Source organism: Bos grunniens, chromosome 29, assembly GCF_055505025.1.
Source record: "Bos grunniens cultivar Pamir isolate PY7600 chromosome 29, Bosgru_T2T1.0, whole genome shotgun sequence".
Taxonomy (NCBI): Eukaryota; Metazoa; Chordata; class Mammalia; order Artiodactyla; family Bovidae; genus Bos; species Bos grunniens.
In genome coordinates this window covers 45,411,153-45,429,113 of record NC_141193.1, presented here as the reverse complement: position 1 = coordinate 45,429,113, position 17,961 = coordinate 45,411,153, and the positions used below count along the sequence as shown (strand labels likewise).

Sequence of the window (17,961 nt, the reverse complement as noted above, 5' to 3'; positions counted from 1 at the left end):
TTATTTTTGTGTATGGTGTTAGAAAGTGTTCTAGATTCATTCTTTTACAAGTGGTTGACCAGTTTTCCCAGCACCACTTGTTAAAGAGATTGTCTTTAATCCATTGTATATTCTTGCCTCCTTTGTCAAAGAAATTAAGGAAACACTTCCATTCTCCATTGCAACGGAAAGAATAAAGTACTTAGGAATGCATCTACCTAAAGAAACTAAAGACCTATATATAGAAAACTATAAAACACTGGTGAAAGAAATCAAAGAGGACACTAATAGATGTTCATGGGTTGGAAGAATCAATATAGTGAAAATGAGTATACTACCCAAAGCAATTTATAGATTCAATGTAATCCCTATCAAGCTACCAACGGTATTCTTCACAGAGCTAGAACAAACAATTTCACAATTTGTATGGAAATACAAAAAACCTCGAATAGCCAAAGCTATCTTGAGAAAGAAGAATGGAACTGGAGGAATCAACCTACTTGACTTCAGGCTCTATTACAAAGCCACAGTTATCAAGACAGTATGGTACTGGCACAAAGACAAAAATATTGATCAATGGAACAAAATAGAAAGCCCAGAGATAAATCCACGCACATAAGTAGTGTATCTTTATTTATCTTTCATTCTTCTATTTATTTATTCATTCATACAGCAACATTTACTGAGACACAATATATGCCACTTGGTTGTTCACACATGTGAAAGGATCAGAGCCCCTGGCCTGAAGGAAACAATAACTGGAAGAGGAGCCTGACAAGTAAACAAATTGTTTTAAGAACAATGCTGTTCTAATGAAAGCATGTAAAAGATATAATGGGATCACAGGGAAAAGACCTCCTCTATCTGTCTGGGGAATCAGAGAAGGCATCCCAGGAGACTATCCCTCTGAGTAGAATGAATTAGAACTTGAATGTAGGATGCTGATGGCAAGCCATTCCTGGCAGAAGGAACAGGATACACCTTTGCATACACATAGGCAAGCATAAGTGAACAAATCCACGAACAACAGAGACCTCATCAAATCCCGTGTGCAGAATGAAATATTCCAATTATTGTGCATGCCTCTTCCTCTCATTTTTAAAAATTAATTTATTCATTTTAATTGGAGGCTAATTACTTTACAATGTTGTAGTGGTTTTTGCCATAGATTGACATGAATCAGCCATGGGTGTACATGTGTTCCCCATCCTGAACCCCCCTCCCATCTCCTTCCCCATCCCATCCCTCAGGGTTGTCCCATTGCACCGGTTTTGAGTGCCCTGTTTCATGCATCGAACTTGGACTGATGATCTATCTCACATATGGTAATATACATGTTTCAATGCTATTCTCTCAAATCATCCTACTTTGGCCTTCTCCCACAGAGTCCAAAAGTCTTTTCTTTATATCTGTGTCTCTATTGCTGTCTCACGTATAGGGTTGTCAGTACCATCTTTCTAAATTCCATATATATGCATTAATATATCGTATTAGTGTTTTTCTTTCTGACTTACTTAACTCTGTATAATAGGCTCAAGTTTCATCCAGCTTATTAGAACTGATTCAAATGTGTTCTTTTAAATAGCTGAGCAATATTCCATTGTGTATATATACTACAGCTTTCTTACCCATTCACCTGCCAATGGACATCTAGGTTTGTCCATGTCCTAGCTATTGTAAACAGTGCAAAAAAACAATCCCATTCACCACTGTGATGAAAAGAATAAAATCTTTAGGAATAAAAAGTGAAAGTGAAGTTGCTCAGTCGTGTCCGACTCTTTGCTACCCCCATGGACTGTAGCCTACCAGACTTCTCCATCCATGGGATTTTCCAGGCAAGAGTACTGGAGTGGGTTGCCATTTCCTTCTCCAGGATATCTTCCCGACCCAGGGATTGAACCCTGGTCTCCCGCATTGTAGGCAGAAGCTTTACCAGCTTAGCCATTTATCCTTAGGAATAAATCTACCTAAAAAACAAAAGACCTATATATAGAAAACTATAAAACACTGATGAAAGAAATCAAAGATGACACAAATAGATGGAGAAATATACCATGTTCATGGATTGGAAGAATCAATATAGTGAAAATGAGTATACTACTCAAAGCAATCTAAAGATTCAATGAAATCCCTATCAAGCTACCAATGGTATTTTTCACAGAACTAGAAAAAATAACTTCACAATTTGTATGGAAATACAAAAAATCTCAAATAGCCAAAGCATCTTGAGAAAGAAAAATGGAACTGGAGGAATCAACCTGCCTGACTTCAGACTATACCACAAAGCTACAGTCATCAAGTATGGATGTGAGAGTTGGACTGTGAAGAAAGCTGAGTGCCGAAGAATTGATGCTTTTGAACTGTGGTGTTGGAGAAGACTCTTGAGAGTCCCTTGAACTCCAAGGAGATCCAACCAGTCCATCCTAAAGGAGATCAGTCATGGGTGTTAATTGGAAGGACTGATGCTGAGGCTGAAACTCCAATACTTTGGCCACCTCATGTGAAGAGTTGACTCATTGCAAAAGACCCTGATGCTGGGAGGGATTGAGGGCAGGAGGAGAAGGGAATGACAGAGGATGAGATGGCTGGATGGCATCACTGACTCGATGCACATGAGTTTGGAGGAACTCCGGGAGTTGGTGATGGACAGGGAGGCCTGGCATGCTGCGGTTCATGGGGTTGCAGAGTCAAACATGACTGAGCAATTGAACTGATTGACTGACAGTCATCAGGACAGTATGGTACTGGCACAAAGACATAAATATAGATCAATGGAACAAAGTAGAAATCCCAGAGATAAATCCATGCACCTATGGACACCTTATCTTTGACAAAAGAAGCAAAAATATATAATGGAGAAAAGGCAATCTCTTTAACAAGTAGTGCTGGGAAAACTGGACAACCACCTGTAAAATAATGGAACTAGAACACTTTCTAACACCATTCACAAAAATAAACTCAAAATGGATTAAAGATCTAAATGTAAGACCAGAAACTATAAAACTCCTAGACCAGAAACTATAAAACTCCTATAAAACATAAGTAAAACACTCTCTGACATAAATCACAGCAAGATCCTCTATGACCCACCTCTCAGAGTAACGGAAATAAAAGCTGAAATAAACAAATGAGACCTAATTAAACTTAAAAGCTTTTGCACAACGAAGGATACTATAAGCAAGGTGAAAAAACAGCCTTCAGGATGGGAGAAAATAATAGCAAACAAGGCAACTGACAAAGAGTTAATCTCTAAAATATACAAGCAGCTCATGCAGCTCAATACCATAAAAATAAACTACTCAATCAAAAAATGGGCCAAAGAACTAAACAGACATTTCTCCAAAGAAGACATACAGATGGCTAACAAATACATAAAAAGATGCTCAACATTTCCCATTATCAGAGAAATGCAAATCAAAACCACAGTGAGGTACCATCTCATGCCAGTCAGAATGGCTGCTATCAAAAAGTCTGCCAAAAAATAAATGCTGGAGACGGTGTGGGGAAAAGGGAACCCTCTTCCCCTGAAAGTGGCACTGCACAGTAGTGTGGCCACTATGGAGAACAGTGTGGAGATTCCTTAAGAAAACTGAAACTAGAACTGCCATATGACCCAGCAATCCCACTGCTGGGCATACACACCAAGGAAACCAGAATTGAAAGTGACACGTGCATCCTCCTCTCATTTTTAAAATCAAATGTCAAGTCTTTTGGAATATATTAGAAGAAGGAAGCTCTTAGCAAAGTAGCACCATATAGATGGATAAAAAAACAAGACCCCTACATATGTTGTCTACAAGAGACCCACCTCAAAACAGGGGACACATACAGACTGAAAGTGAAGGGCTGGAAAAAGATTTTCCATGCAAATAGGGACCAAAAGAAAGCAGGAGTCACAATACTCGTATCAGATAAATTAGACTTTAAAACAAAGGCTGTGAAAAGAGACAAAGAAGGTCACTACATAATGATCAAAGGATCAATCCAAGAAGAAGATATAACAATTATAAATATATATGCACCCAACATGGGAGCACCGCAGTATGTAAGACAAATGCTAACAAGTGTGAAAGGAGAAATTAACAATAACATAATAAAAGTGGGAGACTTTAATACCCCACTCACACCTATGGATAGATCAACTAAACAGAAAATTAACAAAGAAACACAAACTTTAAACGATACAATAGACCAGTTAGACCTAATTGATAGCTATAGGACATTTCATCCCAAAACAATGAATTTCACCTTTTTCTTAAGCGCACATGGAAAAAAAAAAAAAAAACAGCTTACTTGAAAAAAAAAGCATTTCAATGAAATAGCAGTAAATAGAAATTATGATTCCTCTTTCTATGAAATGTCAAACATTAGGAGAAATAATATTAAAATTCCCAAATACCTCCATGATAGCAATATTCAGGAAATAGTTTATGGTAAACATTTTTAATAAACAGCAGCATAAAATAATCAGTGTTTAATATCTCTGGTGTGTGAAATACAAATGCATATATCCTCAATATAAAATAGGCTTCTTGTCATTACAATTTCATGCTTGTCTATTTGAAATGCCCATAATAACAAAAAATAAATTAAAAAATAAATAAAAATAAAAAACATTAAATTGTATATCTTAGCACGGAGGCAATATGATAATCAATAAGTTCAAAATCTTCATGAATCTTTAAATTAAGACTTCTACTACAGCATATATTTTCCCCCAGGAAAATGCAATAAAATTTAACTGAATAATGCATAAAAAAAAATGAAGTATATATGTTTTAGAAATACATACAGATTAAAAGTTAAAAAATACTGTTGAAAAAATAAATAAATAAAAAAATAAAATAAAATAAAATGTCAAGTCTTTTGGAATATATTAGAAGAAGGAAACTCTTAGCAAAGTAGCACCATATAGAAAGCAGGAGTACATTTGCCAACAGGATTCAACCCATTTCGGTTTCATCTTTTAACCAGTTATGAATGTGAAAAAATGACCTGCTACTCAATTTTTTAAAACATCGCTATATTCAATTATAAGAGAAAATGTTTGACTAAAGCAAGAAATTATCAGCAGCCTTAATTATAAACATGTCTGCCTAAATGATGAATAATTAACTGCCTGAACTAAATTATATTGAAAAATTTAAAGACATTTTTAGTAAGGTGGTTAGAGTTTAGCAATTAATAGAGATAAAACTTAAACTCCTTGAAAGTACTATAGGAGCACTAGAATAATTCATAAAATGGAAAATAGTTAACAATTGTTATTTATTTTAAAGCAAAACTTTTCTAAAACTTGTGCAAATTCACAGCTGTATGAAAATACTGTAAATACATAAAACATTTAAAATCAATTTTATTTTAAAAAATCTAACTATAAATAAATAATAAATACCATTAATCCCTTAATGTGATACTCCTTTCCCTTTTCTTCTCTAATACTTCTTGTTGCCTTTTCGGTAAAAAGTACCCATTTGGACATTAGGGAAGGAACAATGAGGTGGAGCTTTGTAGGCTGCAGTCTACGGGGTTGCAGAGTTGAACATAACTGAGCATGAACACATGCATGCATACAATGAGGTGGAGCATGAAAGTCACTACCGCATTGTGATCATAAAGGACTGTAAAGACTGGCAGTTTATATGCTCATGTCTCGCACATCAGCATCTACAGGCCCCAATCTCTTCTGAGGTTCGAGGCCATCTAGCTACCTCAGAGACATCTTGACTCTGATGTGCCATTCACCCCATTTCACTGTGTAATGGATACCACCGTGAGATTCTCTCCATGTCTGGCCCTGTTCCTATTGTTACTGCCTTAACGAATTCAATCACCATTTATCATAGGCCAGAAAGCTTAAAGTCATCTCTAATATTTCCTTCTTTCTCATCTATTACATAAATCATTTTCCAAGTTCCATAAATTTTGCTTTCAAAATAACTTCAAATTCTTTTGTCCTTTCTACCTCGCCTCCTATCACTGCTGCTGCAATTCAAATTTCCTTCAGCTCTCCCCTGGATACTTGTAATAGCATTTTCATCAGCCTCCCTGAATGTGCTTTGCGACTGCCATAAAACTTCCTACACGCTGCAGCAAACATAATCTTATGAAAACTCAAATTCGACCCTGATTTGTTTAAAATTCATTAATGAATCTGTTATCCTAGCAGTCTGGCCCAAATTCATGATCAAGACTCCCTTTTCAACTAATGAATTCCTCCTGTCATGGATATTCTCTGAAATGTCACTTCATTGACCCCTAGAGATAAGCACATCTCTAAATAAATGAGTCATTAGGAACGTGGTGGTTTAAGGTCTTTCTCTTTCATTAGGAGGAGACTACGTTGCTTGCCACTGTATTTGTAGTGTCTAAAAGAATGCCTTGTACAAGACAGTTACTAAACATATGTATGTAAAAGGAATAAATAAACCAATAAAATCACCTAAAAAATACCTAGTGCAATAGAAGGCTTGAAATACAGTTTAGTTCAGTTCAGTTGCTCAGTCGTGTCTGACTCTTTGCGACCCCATGAATCGCAGCACACCAGGCCTCCCTGTCCATCACCAACTCCCGGAGTTCACTCAGACTCACGTCCATCGAGTCAGCGATGCCATCCAGCCATCTCATCCTCTGTCATCCCCTTCTCTTCCTGCCCCCAATCCCTCCCAGCATCAGAGTCTTTTCCAATGAGTCAACTCTTCGCATGAGGTGGCCAAAGTATGGGAGTTTCAGCTTTAGCATTATTCCTTCCAAAGAAATCCCAGGGCTGATCTCCTTGAGAATGGACTGGTTGGATCTCCTTGCAGTCCAAGGGACTCTCAAGAGTCTTCTCTAACACCACAGTTCAAAAGCATCAATTCTTCAGTGCTCAGCCTTCTTCACAGTCCAACTCTCACATCCATACATGACCACTGGAAAAGCCATAGCCTTGACTAGACGGACCTTTGTTGGCAAAGTAGTGTCTCTGCTTTTCAATATGCCATCTAGGTTGTTCATAACTTTCCTTCCAAGGAGCAAGCATCTTTTAATTTCATGGCTGCAGTCACCATCTGCAGTGACTTTGGAGCCCCCAAAAATAAAGTCTGACACTGTTTCCACTGTTTCCCCATCTATTTCCCATGAAGTGATGGGACCGGATGCCATGATCTTCATTTTCTGAATGTTGAGCTTTAAGCCAACTTTTTCACTCTCCACTTTCACTTTCATCAAGAGTCTTTTTAGTTCCTCTTCACTTTCTGCCTTAAGGGTGGTGTCATCTGCATATCTGAGGTTATTGATATTTCTCCCGGCACATTAAAAATATCTAAAAATGACCTGAGTATTAAGCGGTGTGATTTTTTTTTTAGCAAGCTTTATTTATATGTATTGTACTATACACAAGAAAGTGTTAGGCCCTCAGTTGTGTCCATCTCTGTGACCCCATGAACTGTAGCCCACCAGGCTCTTGTGTCCGTGGGATTTCCCAGGCAAGAATACTGGATTGGGTTAAGTATACTTTATTTGTGTGTAATTACATGTAAGTCATACTTACATGCATTTATTCTTCATGATAAATATCACTTGTGTTCAATTTAATTCATTGATTTTACCCCATACCAGATATTCTTTGGTATTTAGACTAGAGAAGCTTGCAAGATATCAATTCTGATTTTGTAGGGCTTACAGCCAAAGTAGAAAGAAAGAAAGTGAAGTTGCTCAGTTCTGTCTGACTCTTTGTGATCCTATGGACTGTGGCCCAACAGGCTCTTCTGTCCATGGGATTTTCCAGGCAAGAATACTGGAGTGGGTTGCCATTTCCTCCTACAACAGCCAAGGTAGAGAGGGGGACAAATCATATGTAGAAAAACTAGCATGCAATTCTAACAAAGGAGTGATTAAACATGACTGTGTGTATATGTGTGTGTGTATATATATATATATATAATTATTTTGTATCTGAGAGTTTGACAAATAGATGAAGAGGATCAGAATTTAGCTAGAGAGAATAGTGTGATCAAAAGCATGAGCCCATGAAAGAGTCTATTATGTTCTGGGAATGGAAATCATAAAATCTTGATGGTGAATCTTTGAAAGACTGTTATCAACATGTTCCTTTCTTTACACACTATGGGTGTTTCTAGAAGGAAGGGGAAACATGTCACTGGAGATGACCCTTCTTTTTGACTCACAGGAATTCACCCCCCTTATCACTTCTCCACACTCCACCCTTATCACATCTTAACCCTGTTCACAGTGATCTTAAGGTTTTCAAAGAACTGATCTCCTCCACCTGGAGAAGGCAATGGCACCCTACTCTAGTACTCTTGCCTGGAAAATCCCATGGACGGAGGAGACTGGCAGGCTGCAGTCCATGGGGTCATGAAGAGTCAGACACGACTGAGCCACTTCACTTTCACTTTTCACTTTCATGCATTGGAGAAGGAAATGGCAACCCACTCCAGTGTTTTTGCCTGGAGAATCCCAAGGACGAGGGAGCCTGGTGGGCTGCCGTCTATGGGGTCCCACAGAGTCGGACACGACTGAAACGACTTAGCAGCAGCAGCAGCAGCAGATCTCCTCCACCAGCCATTTTAGTCCTCTTCCCATTGGCTATGATCTTCAGATAAAACAGAACAGGTCAATCAAACCCATATCTGTCCAACCAATGGCTCCCCAAAGGGCAAGAGAATATTGATAAAATACAGATTCTCCTGTTGACCTTAAAGTGTGGTTCTGCTATGCCACATACTAGCTAGATGGCCTGGGACAAGTTATTCATATGCTTTACACCTCTATTTTCTCATCTATGATCTGGAAAAAGAAATAATAGTATCTTCATAAGGGTAGTTATGAAGATTAAAGCAAATAATGCATACAGCACATCTAGAAGAGTTCATGACACCTAAAAAGATTCATAATGTGTTGGCTATTATGAAGTGATTCAGTTTATCACATCTGTGTAATTTCCCGTTGCTCATGCTTCTCAAATTGGACAATTTAGCATTCCAGAAATATATAGTACACTTTATACCTCTATTTTGTTATTCTTTTACTTTAGAATACTCCCTACTCTTTTCCATCTGGTACCTGCCCGCTCACCTTTCACGGCCTCATCTTGTTTCTCTAGTTTGAACTATTCTGAAGTCATTGCTTTCTCCTCTGTGCTCCCGTAGTATTCTGTTTATGACTCCTTTACTGCACTTAACACAGCCTGATGTTTCATAGTTTCTTTGCCAATGGTCTGATTTGTACGCCGAATTTAGAGCTCTTTGACGCTAGAGGTATGTCATTAATGTATGTGTCACTAAGGTGTAACAAGAGGGGGTAGGAAGTTGATAAATGTAATTTATCTGTTCATTTAATTTTACTAATTTATTCACCTTTTCATGAATTATCCATGAATATAATGAAACATCAGTGCTTGTTGAATACCTCTTATCCACAAGCTCTGTGTTGTTTTATTGCTTTTGACCATCTTCTGTTAAGTGGAGAGGACCCTGTAGAATTGAAATCTGGCTCTTACGTATGCTTGTATTTGATACTGGGAAAGTCACTCAGATTGTTTTAGCATCAATGTCCTCACCTTATTCTAGGGATAATAATACTTACCTAATATATTCTGACTAATAATGCATGTATAGTATGGAGTAGACTCTCAGATTGTATGGGAACTTTGCTATCTGTTCCTCATTTATCAAGAAAATACACACATACTTAAACTAAGGAAGATTATTCAAAGCCTAGGTATAGTTACAATCCTAGGCTTTTATAACACTACCTTAATCATAGTCATAGCAATTATTATTATTATATCTATTAGCATTATTATTATTAATAGAATTTAATATCAAAATGTTCACAGGTTTTCTTGATAACCCTAGCAGGAAGCTCCCAAAGATGATTCTAAAACTGGTAGATATTTTTCTTGTGCAGACTGCACTAGGTTCTTAATGCCCTTAATTATCATAATATCTCTTTGAGGTATTATATTCCCAATATCTTAGGTTAAGAAGCTGAAATTCAGGGAATGGAAGTCAGAATTCCCAAGGTCACACCAAAGTCTGTTAGCATCAGGTCTCACACTCTCTGATTTTAATTCTTGTGCTCTTCCCAGGTTGCCACACACAGAATGCCTTATATTAAGCACAATGGATAAGAGCTTAAAGATTATTTCAGCTTGGGCCATGTAATAATAAATCAGTGATGAACTAAGGATTATAATGCACTTTCCAAGTTAAAACATTGGGGGATAACACTTTAAAATCATAAGGTTTTGCACACTCTCAAAAAAGATTGGTCACATCAGACTGAGCAATTCATATGAAAGAAACTGAGCTTTACCTGAATCTTGTAGGTAGCTATAGTCATAGCCTAGATCTTTGGATGAAATAAAGAAGTCACCGTTTCTGTAGAGAGGGATGAAAGGAACCATGTAGGATTCCCGGTTGTGCCCAATGGGTGCATTAGCTTCTGGATAAACATCTTGAAGAGGATGATACTTTCGAAGCCACTGTTCAAAAATACTGCAGAGGAAAGGATTATTCAGAATCAGAAACATATTGTTGTTGAAGAAATATCTGGAGTTCTTAAAGTAAAATAACAAGGCATATCTTAAAATCTAAAGCCATGGAAATATACCAAACATAGTTTTCATGCTTTGAAAAGATTTTGTAAAGCCACAGTTCATGCTGTCAGGCCCTGATGAAATCCACTCATTTGAGAGAAATATTAGAGGATAATTTTGGAAAAGGAATTTCTTAGATGATAAGTGAAAGTTAAATGACAAGTTAAAACCCTTCAGAATGCCACAGAGCAAGTGTAATTATTGGCTGAGTGACAACTGAGACATAGTCATAAATAATATATGTCTCTTATCTCAAAGAAAGTTCACCCAAAGAAAGAACATGCAAAACTAAATTGGAATCAGTATTAGAAGTTGGCTATTTTTTGATCATGGTAGGGGACTTTATTTCAACCTCCTTGTTATGTTTAGAGAAGTATATGTTTAATGAGGGCTGTCCCTGTTGGTTTGGCGGTAAAGAATCTGCCTGCAATGCATCAGTCCCTGGGTTGGGAAGGTTCCCTGGAGAAGGGCATGGCAACCACTCCAGTATTCTTGCATCTCATGGACAGAGGAACCTGGTGGGCCACAGTCCATGGGGTCACAAAGAGTTGGACATGACTGAAGTGACTTAGCATGCATGCACACATACTTCATAAGTCTTGTTGAGAAAAAGAGCTCACCTTCCATGACAGAAGGTAAACATACTTAGCACTTACCATTTCCCAGCTTCCCAGAAAGCTAAAGTATGACCACATGATCAATACTCAGCCAATCAGACATACCCATTCAAGACTGAAACAGGAGATACTGATACGAAAAAGTAAGGACAACGGAAAAGCATTCTAGCAGTGGGCAAGGGCAGTGGTGCTAACATCATCCTGTTTATAAGCATGAGATCAGAGGTATCAGTAAAGGTAAGCGCTGCCCAGAGGCAGCCTGTGTTCGAGAGCACAGCTTTGGCAGATGATTTGGCTGCTGCCCTCCTTTCTCGTTCTTACCTGTTTCTCAACCTGCATCTCCACGATCTCCTGAATTATCCATTATTCTTTCAGCAAATTTGTTCCCTTTTTAATTCAGCCAGAGTGAGTTTCTGTTGCAAGCAATTAAAAACCCTGACAGGAACAAAAGCTAAAAAACTAAGAGATCAAAACTGTCCAGTAGGGACGGAAGTGAAACTAAATATAACAGAACATGTAGTGGATAATTACAGGGGTGACAAAGACAATGCCTTTGTATGATCAGACCACATAGCATAGAGGGAAGAACACTAGATCTGGGGTCAGAAAACTCCCCTTGGGTCCTAGATTTGTGATTTAAGAGCTGTATACATTGCATAAGCTCATAAGCAAATCACAGAAACTCTTGAAGGTTTAGCCTTCACATCCTTAAAATGAAAGTAATAATATCTATCCCATCTGTCTCCAAACAAATTCTCCAACGTGGTAGTTTTTAGGAAAGTGCTAAATAGATAAGCTATTGTTATTTAGCTCTAGAATTAAAGCTCAGAGGCAAAAGTTTTGTGCAAGAAGCTGGTATCGAAAAAAAAAAAAAGTGATGTTTCAAGTAGACAGAGAAGTTTAAAAAAAATTTTTTTTGAAGTACGATAAAGACGAGAACAAGGAAGCCAGATGGCAGCAGTGATAATTGCTTTTTGGTGATGAAAAAGAATTCTATTTGTTTAAAAAATCCGGACTTCAAATGCTAGTTGTGGTCAAAGTTGTTTTCATTGTGAATTAATTGAAGGATAAGTAGGCTGCTGATAAATACCTCGATTATTAAATACATTTTCTGAGTATTTACTATATATTTAGTTTTGAAGAAATATGAACCTACATAAAACTCAAGTTCTGTGGGTTTTGACAAAGTTGTCTTAACGTTAAGACAACTTTAAGACTCTAAAATGTTTTAACCTGTTTAATTTTTCTTTTATTCATCTGAATAATGAGAGTGATATTTAAGTCATGAAGGTATTGCAAGGATTAATTAAGCAACCTAAATGTCAGATGAATGGATAAAGAAGATGTGATATATATTTTTATACATATATATATATATATGTATATATACACACACAATGCAATATTGCTCAGCCCATAAAAAAGAATGATATAATGCCATTTTCAGTAACATGGATGGACCTAAAAATTACCATGCTAAGTGAATTAAATAGGTAGATAAAGACAAATATCATATTATATTACTTATATGTGGAATCTAAAATAGGATACAAATGAACTTATTTATAAAACAGAAATAGACTCACAGACATAGGAAAAACTTGTGGTTGCTAAAGGGGAAGGGAGTAGAATGGTAAAATAGGAATTTGGGATTAACACATATATACTACTATACATAAAATAGATAAACAAGGACCTACTGTATTCAATGTCTTAAAATAACCTCTAATGGGAACTGTATTCAATGTCTTGTAATAACCCATAATGGAAAAGTATCTGAAAAGTATATATACACATGGGCATCCCTGGTGGCTCAGTGGTAAACAATCTGACTGCCAATGCAGGAGATGTGGGTTCAATCCCTGGGTCAGAAAGATCACTAAGAAAAGGAAATGGCAACCCACACCAGTATTCTTGCCTGGGAAATCCCACGGACAGAGGATCCTGGCGGGCTACAGTCCATGGGGTTGCAGAAGAGTTGGACATGACTCAGTGACTAAATAACAACAATGTATGCATATATATGTGTGTGTGTGTGTGTGTGTACAATATAAACTAATCAATTTGCTGTACACCTGAAACATTGTAAGTCAACTCTACATCAATAAAAATTAATTAATTGAAAAGATTAAAGGGTTAATTAAAATAACATAAGTAAGATATTGGAACAGATCCTGATGCTGGTAAAGACTGAAATCTAAGGAGAAGGTGCAACAGAGGATGAGACAGTTAGATCGCATCACTGACTCAATGGATGTGAATGTGAACAAACTTTGGGAGACGATGAAGGAATGGAGCCTGGTGTGCTGCAGTCCACGGGGTCTCAGAGTTGAACACAGCTTAGTGACTGAGCAACAACAACTGAAATATATGGCTAAGCGTTGGACAGATGGTGAGGAGACGCCGTCTTCACCCCACAGCATCTTTCTCTTCTTCATGATTCATGTTATACTAGAAGTTACAGCTGGTGAGAGATGTGAGACATGCTATCACAGAAATGCCAAAGCTGTGCATATTTGAACTAGCTCTTTTAAAATGGTTATTATTCTTTAAGCAGCAATGGGGAAACAGTATTCAAGAGGAATTTTTTTTTTTTTTTGGTGTGTACCTCCATTTCCTCAAGTGAAGAAATTAGGAACTGGCTTAACTGGCTTAACAAATAAATCCCAAATTCTTTTCAAGTCCTGTATTTTATGAACTACTCTTCTTATTTTGATGTCTATGGTTTTCTTCTTTTCATGAAAGCATTACTTGTTCATTACACAAAATTCAGAAAATAGAAACATGCAAAAAGGAGAAAATTAAAAAAAACACACATACTTGCTTAATATTTCTGTTAGTTTTTTAAATATGCAAATATAACACTATATATATATTTTAACAAAAAGAATTATAACATAGACACTATTTTATAAGACTTTTTATTAGTATTAAATGTTGAAGTTATATTTAAACATGTTTAAACAATATTATCCCAGGGACGGGGGAGCCTGGTGGGCTGCTGTCTATGGGGTTGCACAGAGTCGGACACAACTGAAGCGACTTAGCAGCAGCAGCAGCAGAAACAATATTCAGCAGTTTGCAAGTGGTAAATCTATTTTTTAATGAGAAGGAGGCCCTCTGATAATTAATCTCTCCCCATCCCTATTAAACTTTGGCTGATTTAGAAACAGTCCAATATACAATGAGCTATTATATAAGAGCTTCAGGCAGACATTGTGCCTTTTGTCAATTGAGAAAAATTACTCTTATAGTTCAGTTTATATATAATCTTATTTCTGCCAAGAAATAAAAATTCTTTACCTAAATAGGACAAGGACATCAATTCTTAGCACCAAGAGATATAATGGATGAAACCATTAATGTGCTCACCTACCTTATCCACCTTTTAAAATGAAGGTATTAATCCTGTTTAAATTCTTCATCAGTGGTTCTCATCTTCAGTTAATTTCATCACACCATGTCTAGAATGGCTCACATCAGAATACTAATGTTTAACTTGGATAAGCACACTGACATTTTGGGAAGCAAATTATCTTCTTACCAAAGATTTATTTAACCTGCATCTAGATGGTTTTATGGAAGCCTGGGCAACAATGAAATGCACAAGAGAGGGTTTAGGAAAAGGTTAAGCTGATCACAGACAAAAACAAGGAGGAATGTGTTTTATGTATAAAAATAGCACGGATGTCTGGTCACTTCCATCCTTACAATAAGACAAAGCTAGATAAGTGGAAAATCAATAACTTTTCTTGGACTTATGAGAGAACCGAGGTCACAGAGCAGACTACTTCTCCCCAAACTGCAGAGATAACTGCAAGCAGAGGAACTCAACTGCTATTCCCTTTTCAGGAGGAGAAGCTAGATCCATAAACCCAAACACTTTGATAAATGCCTGGAGACTGGTGATGAGAGAAGCTAGTGATGAGATGGACAGCTAGTGATGAGAGACACTCCTGGGACCCATAGTCTTAGGGGGATTCCCACACATGTGGGGCTTTTACTTCCAGGAACTCTGTCCAATTTTCACAATAAAGATCTGAGAAAGATCCTCTCCTGGCTGTGTTGGGGGAGGGAAAGAGTATCCATTGTGAAATACACACAGAGGTCTTCCCCACACCAAAGCCCTTCAATCCAGAGGAAATAACCACCAGAGTATTATTCCAGTAGGAGGAAGGGAACTCCTCAGTCCAGCCTCTTTCAGCCTTCCTGTCTCATTTAAGGCTACATGGGTCAGGGCTTCAAGGAAACAGATTGGGAATATGACAACTAAAAAGGGAGATCAGAGGTGGAAAAATCAAGAAGCTATACCACTGCAGAAACACTCATGACAGTCACAGCCCGAAGACACTGGCCAACTAAAAGATTGAAATTTAATCAGAATACTATAGGACACTTTCCCTCTCCTGTACGCTACCATGATACCAACAGAGTTCTAATATGATAAGAGTGGATTATAACTAAAAGATCTGTGAGACAAATAGTTTCTGAGGAATAGTATCACTTTGAGTCATAGAATAAATGTTTGATTATAAGCAAAAGTGTAAAATAATAGTCTCTGTGGAATAGTATCAATTTGAGACATGGAATAAACGATTGTAAGCAAAAGTGTAAAATAAATATAGATGAATGCAAACTGATAATATGTATACCTACCTACATCTACCATGTGGAAGAATTCCAAATAATTATGCAGACATCTCATCCTCTATCATCCCCTTCTCCTCCTGCCTTCAATCTTTCCCAGCATCAGGGTCTTTTCCAGTGAGTCAGTTCTTCTCCAGAGAAGGCAATGGCACCCCACTCCAGTACTCTTGCCTGGAAAATCCCATGGATGGAGGAGCCTGGTAGGCTGCAGGCCACAGGGTCGCTGAGGGTCGGACACGACTGAGCTACTTCACTTTCACTTTTCACTTTCATGCATTGGAGAAGGAAATGGCAACCCACTCCAGTACTCTTGCCTGGAAAATCCCATGGATGGAGGAGCCTGGTAGGCTGCAGGCCACAGGGTCGCTGAGGGTCGGACACGACTGAGCGACTTCACTTTCACTTTTCACTTTCATGCATTGGAGAAGGAAATGGCAACCCACTCCAGTGTTCTTGCCTGGAGAATCCCAGGGACGGCAGAGCCTGGTGGGCTGCCGTCTATGGGGTCGCACAGAGTTGGACACGACTGAAGTGACTTAGCAGATGCAGACATTTTGAGTACATAAAGGAGCAATGCGTAACTCCCACTCCTTATGTATGGGGTGTCTGTAGTAACTTTCCCCCAAAGAGCGCAATATGGAAGGGCAGTGGAACCATTTAGGAGTTTGAAAGTGAAAGTATTAGTCGCTCAGTCATGTCCGACCCTTTGCCAACCCTATGGACTATAGCCCGCCAGGCTTCTCAGTCCATGGAATTCTCCAGGCCAGAATACTGGAGTGGGTTGCCATGCACTTCTCCAGGGGATCTTCCCGACTCAGGGATCAAACCCAGGTCGCAGATTCTTTACCATCAGAGCCACCAGGGAAGTCCTTAGGTTTGAGAAAACTGGTGAATATGGTATCTGCCAAGTGACCAAAGCAAACACTGCCCATGGTCAGCCATGTTGATAGCGTGTACCCTTGATATGATGGGGAGAGAAGAGTGCTTTCCACTCGGTCCTCTTCCTCCCCAAGTAACTACAGTCTACAAAATTCCAGTTGAGGGTCAATCTGTAAAACACCTGAGCAGTACTCCTCAAAACTGTCAAGGTCATCAAAAACAAGCAAAGCTCGAAAAATAGCCACAGTCAAGAAGGAGGGAGGAGACATGATCACTAAATGTAATATGAGATCCTGGATGGGATCTTGAAATACAAAGAGATATTAGATAACAACTAAGTAATCTTAATAGACTGTAGTTAATAATAATATAGCAAAGTTGTTTCTTGAATTGTGACAAAACTTCCATACTGATGTAAATTAAGAATAGGGGAAACTGGATGTGAGATATATGCAAACTCTGGTATGTAAAGAGAAAATGATTCTTAAATTTCCTTTTTAAAAATAGAACAACAGGGTTCAGGATGGGGAACACATGTATACCTGTGGCGGATTCATTTTGATATTTGGCAAAACTAATACAATTATTGTATCTTCTTCTTGGATTGATCTTTTGATCATTATGTAGTGACCTTCTTTGTCTCTTTTCACAGCCTTTGTTTTAAAGTCTAATTTATCTGATACGAGTATTGTGACTCCTGCTTTCTTTTGGTCCCAATTTGCATGGAAAATCTTTTTCCAGCCCTTCACTTTCAGTCTGTATGTGTCCCCTGTTTTGAGGTGGGTCTCTTGTAGACAACATATGTAGGGGTCTTGTTTTTGTATCCATTCAGCCAGTCTTTGTCTTTTGGTTGGGGCATTCAACCCATTTACGTTTAAGGTAATTACTAATAAGTATGATCCCGTCGCCATTTACTTTATTGTTTTGGAAGATACAACAATTATAAATATATATCCACCCAACATGGGAGCACCGCAGTATGTAAGACAAATCCTAACAAGTATGAAAGGAGAAATTAACAATAACACAATAATAGTGGGAGACTTTAATACCCCACTCACACTTATGGATAGATCAACTAAACAGAAAATTAACAAGGAAAAAAAAAAAAAAAAACATGTATCTATAAAGCTCACTAAAGCAAAGCACAGTAAAATGAGGTATGGCAATAAAAGGTGTTAAATTTATCAAATAAAAAAATAAATAAATAAAGTGCTGAAAAATTAAAGCTGTCAA

General features: G+C 37.7%; 1 protein-coding gene across 1 annotated transcript in view; it reads right to left on the bottom strand.

The window, feature by feature from the left end:
* The window catches only part of TYR (tyrosinase), a 112,852-nt gene that overhangs the window by 8,103 nt on the left and 86,788 nt on the right, over nt 1–17,961 (bottom strand). The window contains exon 4 of the mRNA XM_086383218.1: nt 10,300–10,481. Coding sequence (XP_086239344.1) covers nt 10,300–10,481 — 182 coding nt within the window. The remainder of the gene's footprint in view (nt 1–10,299; nt 10,482–17,961) is intronic.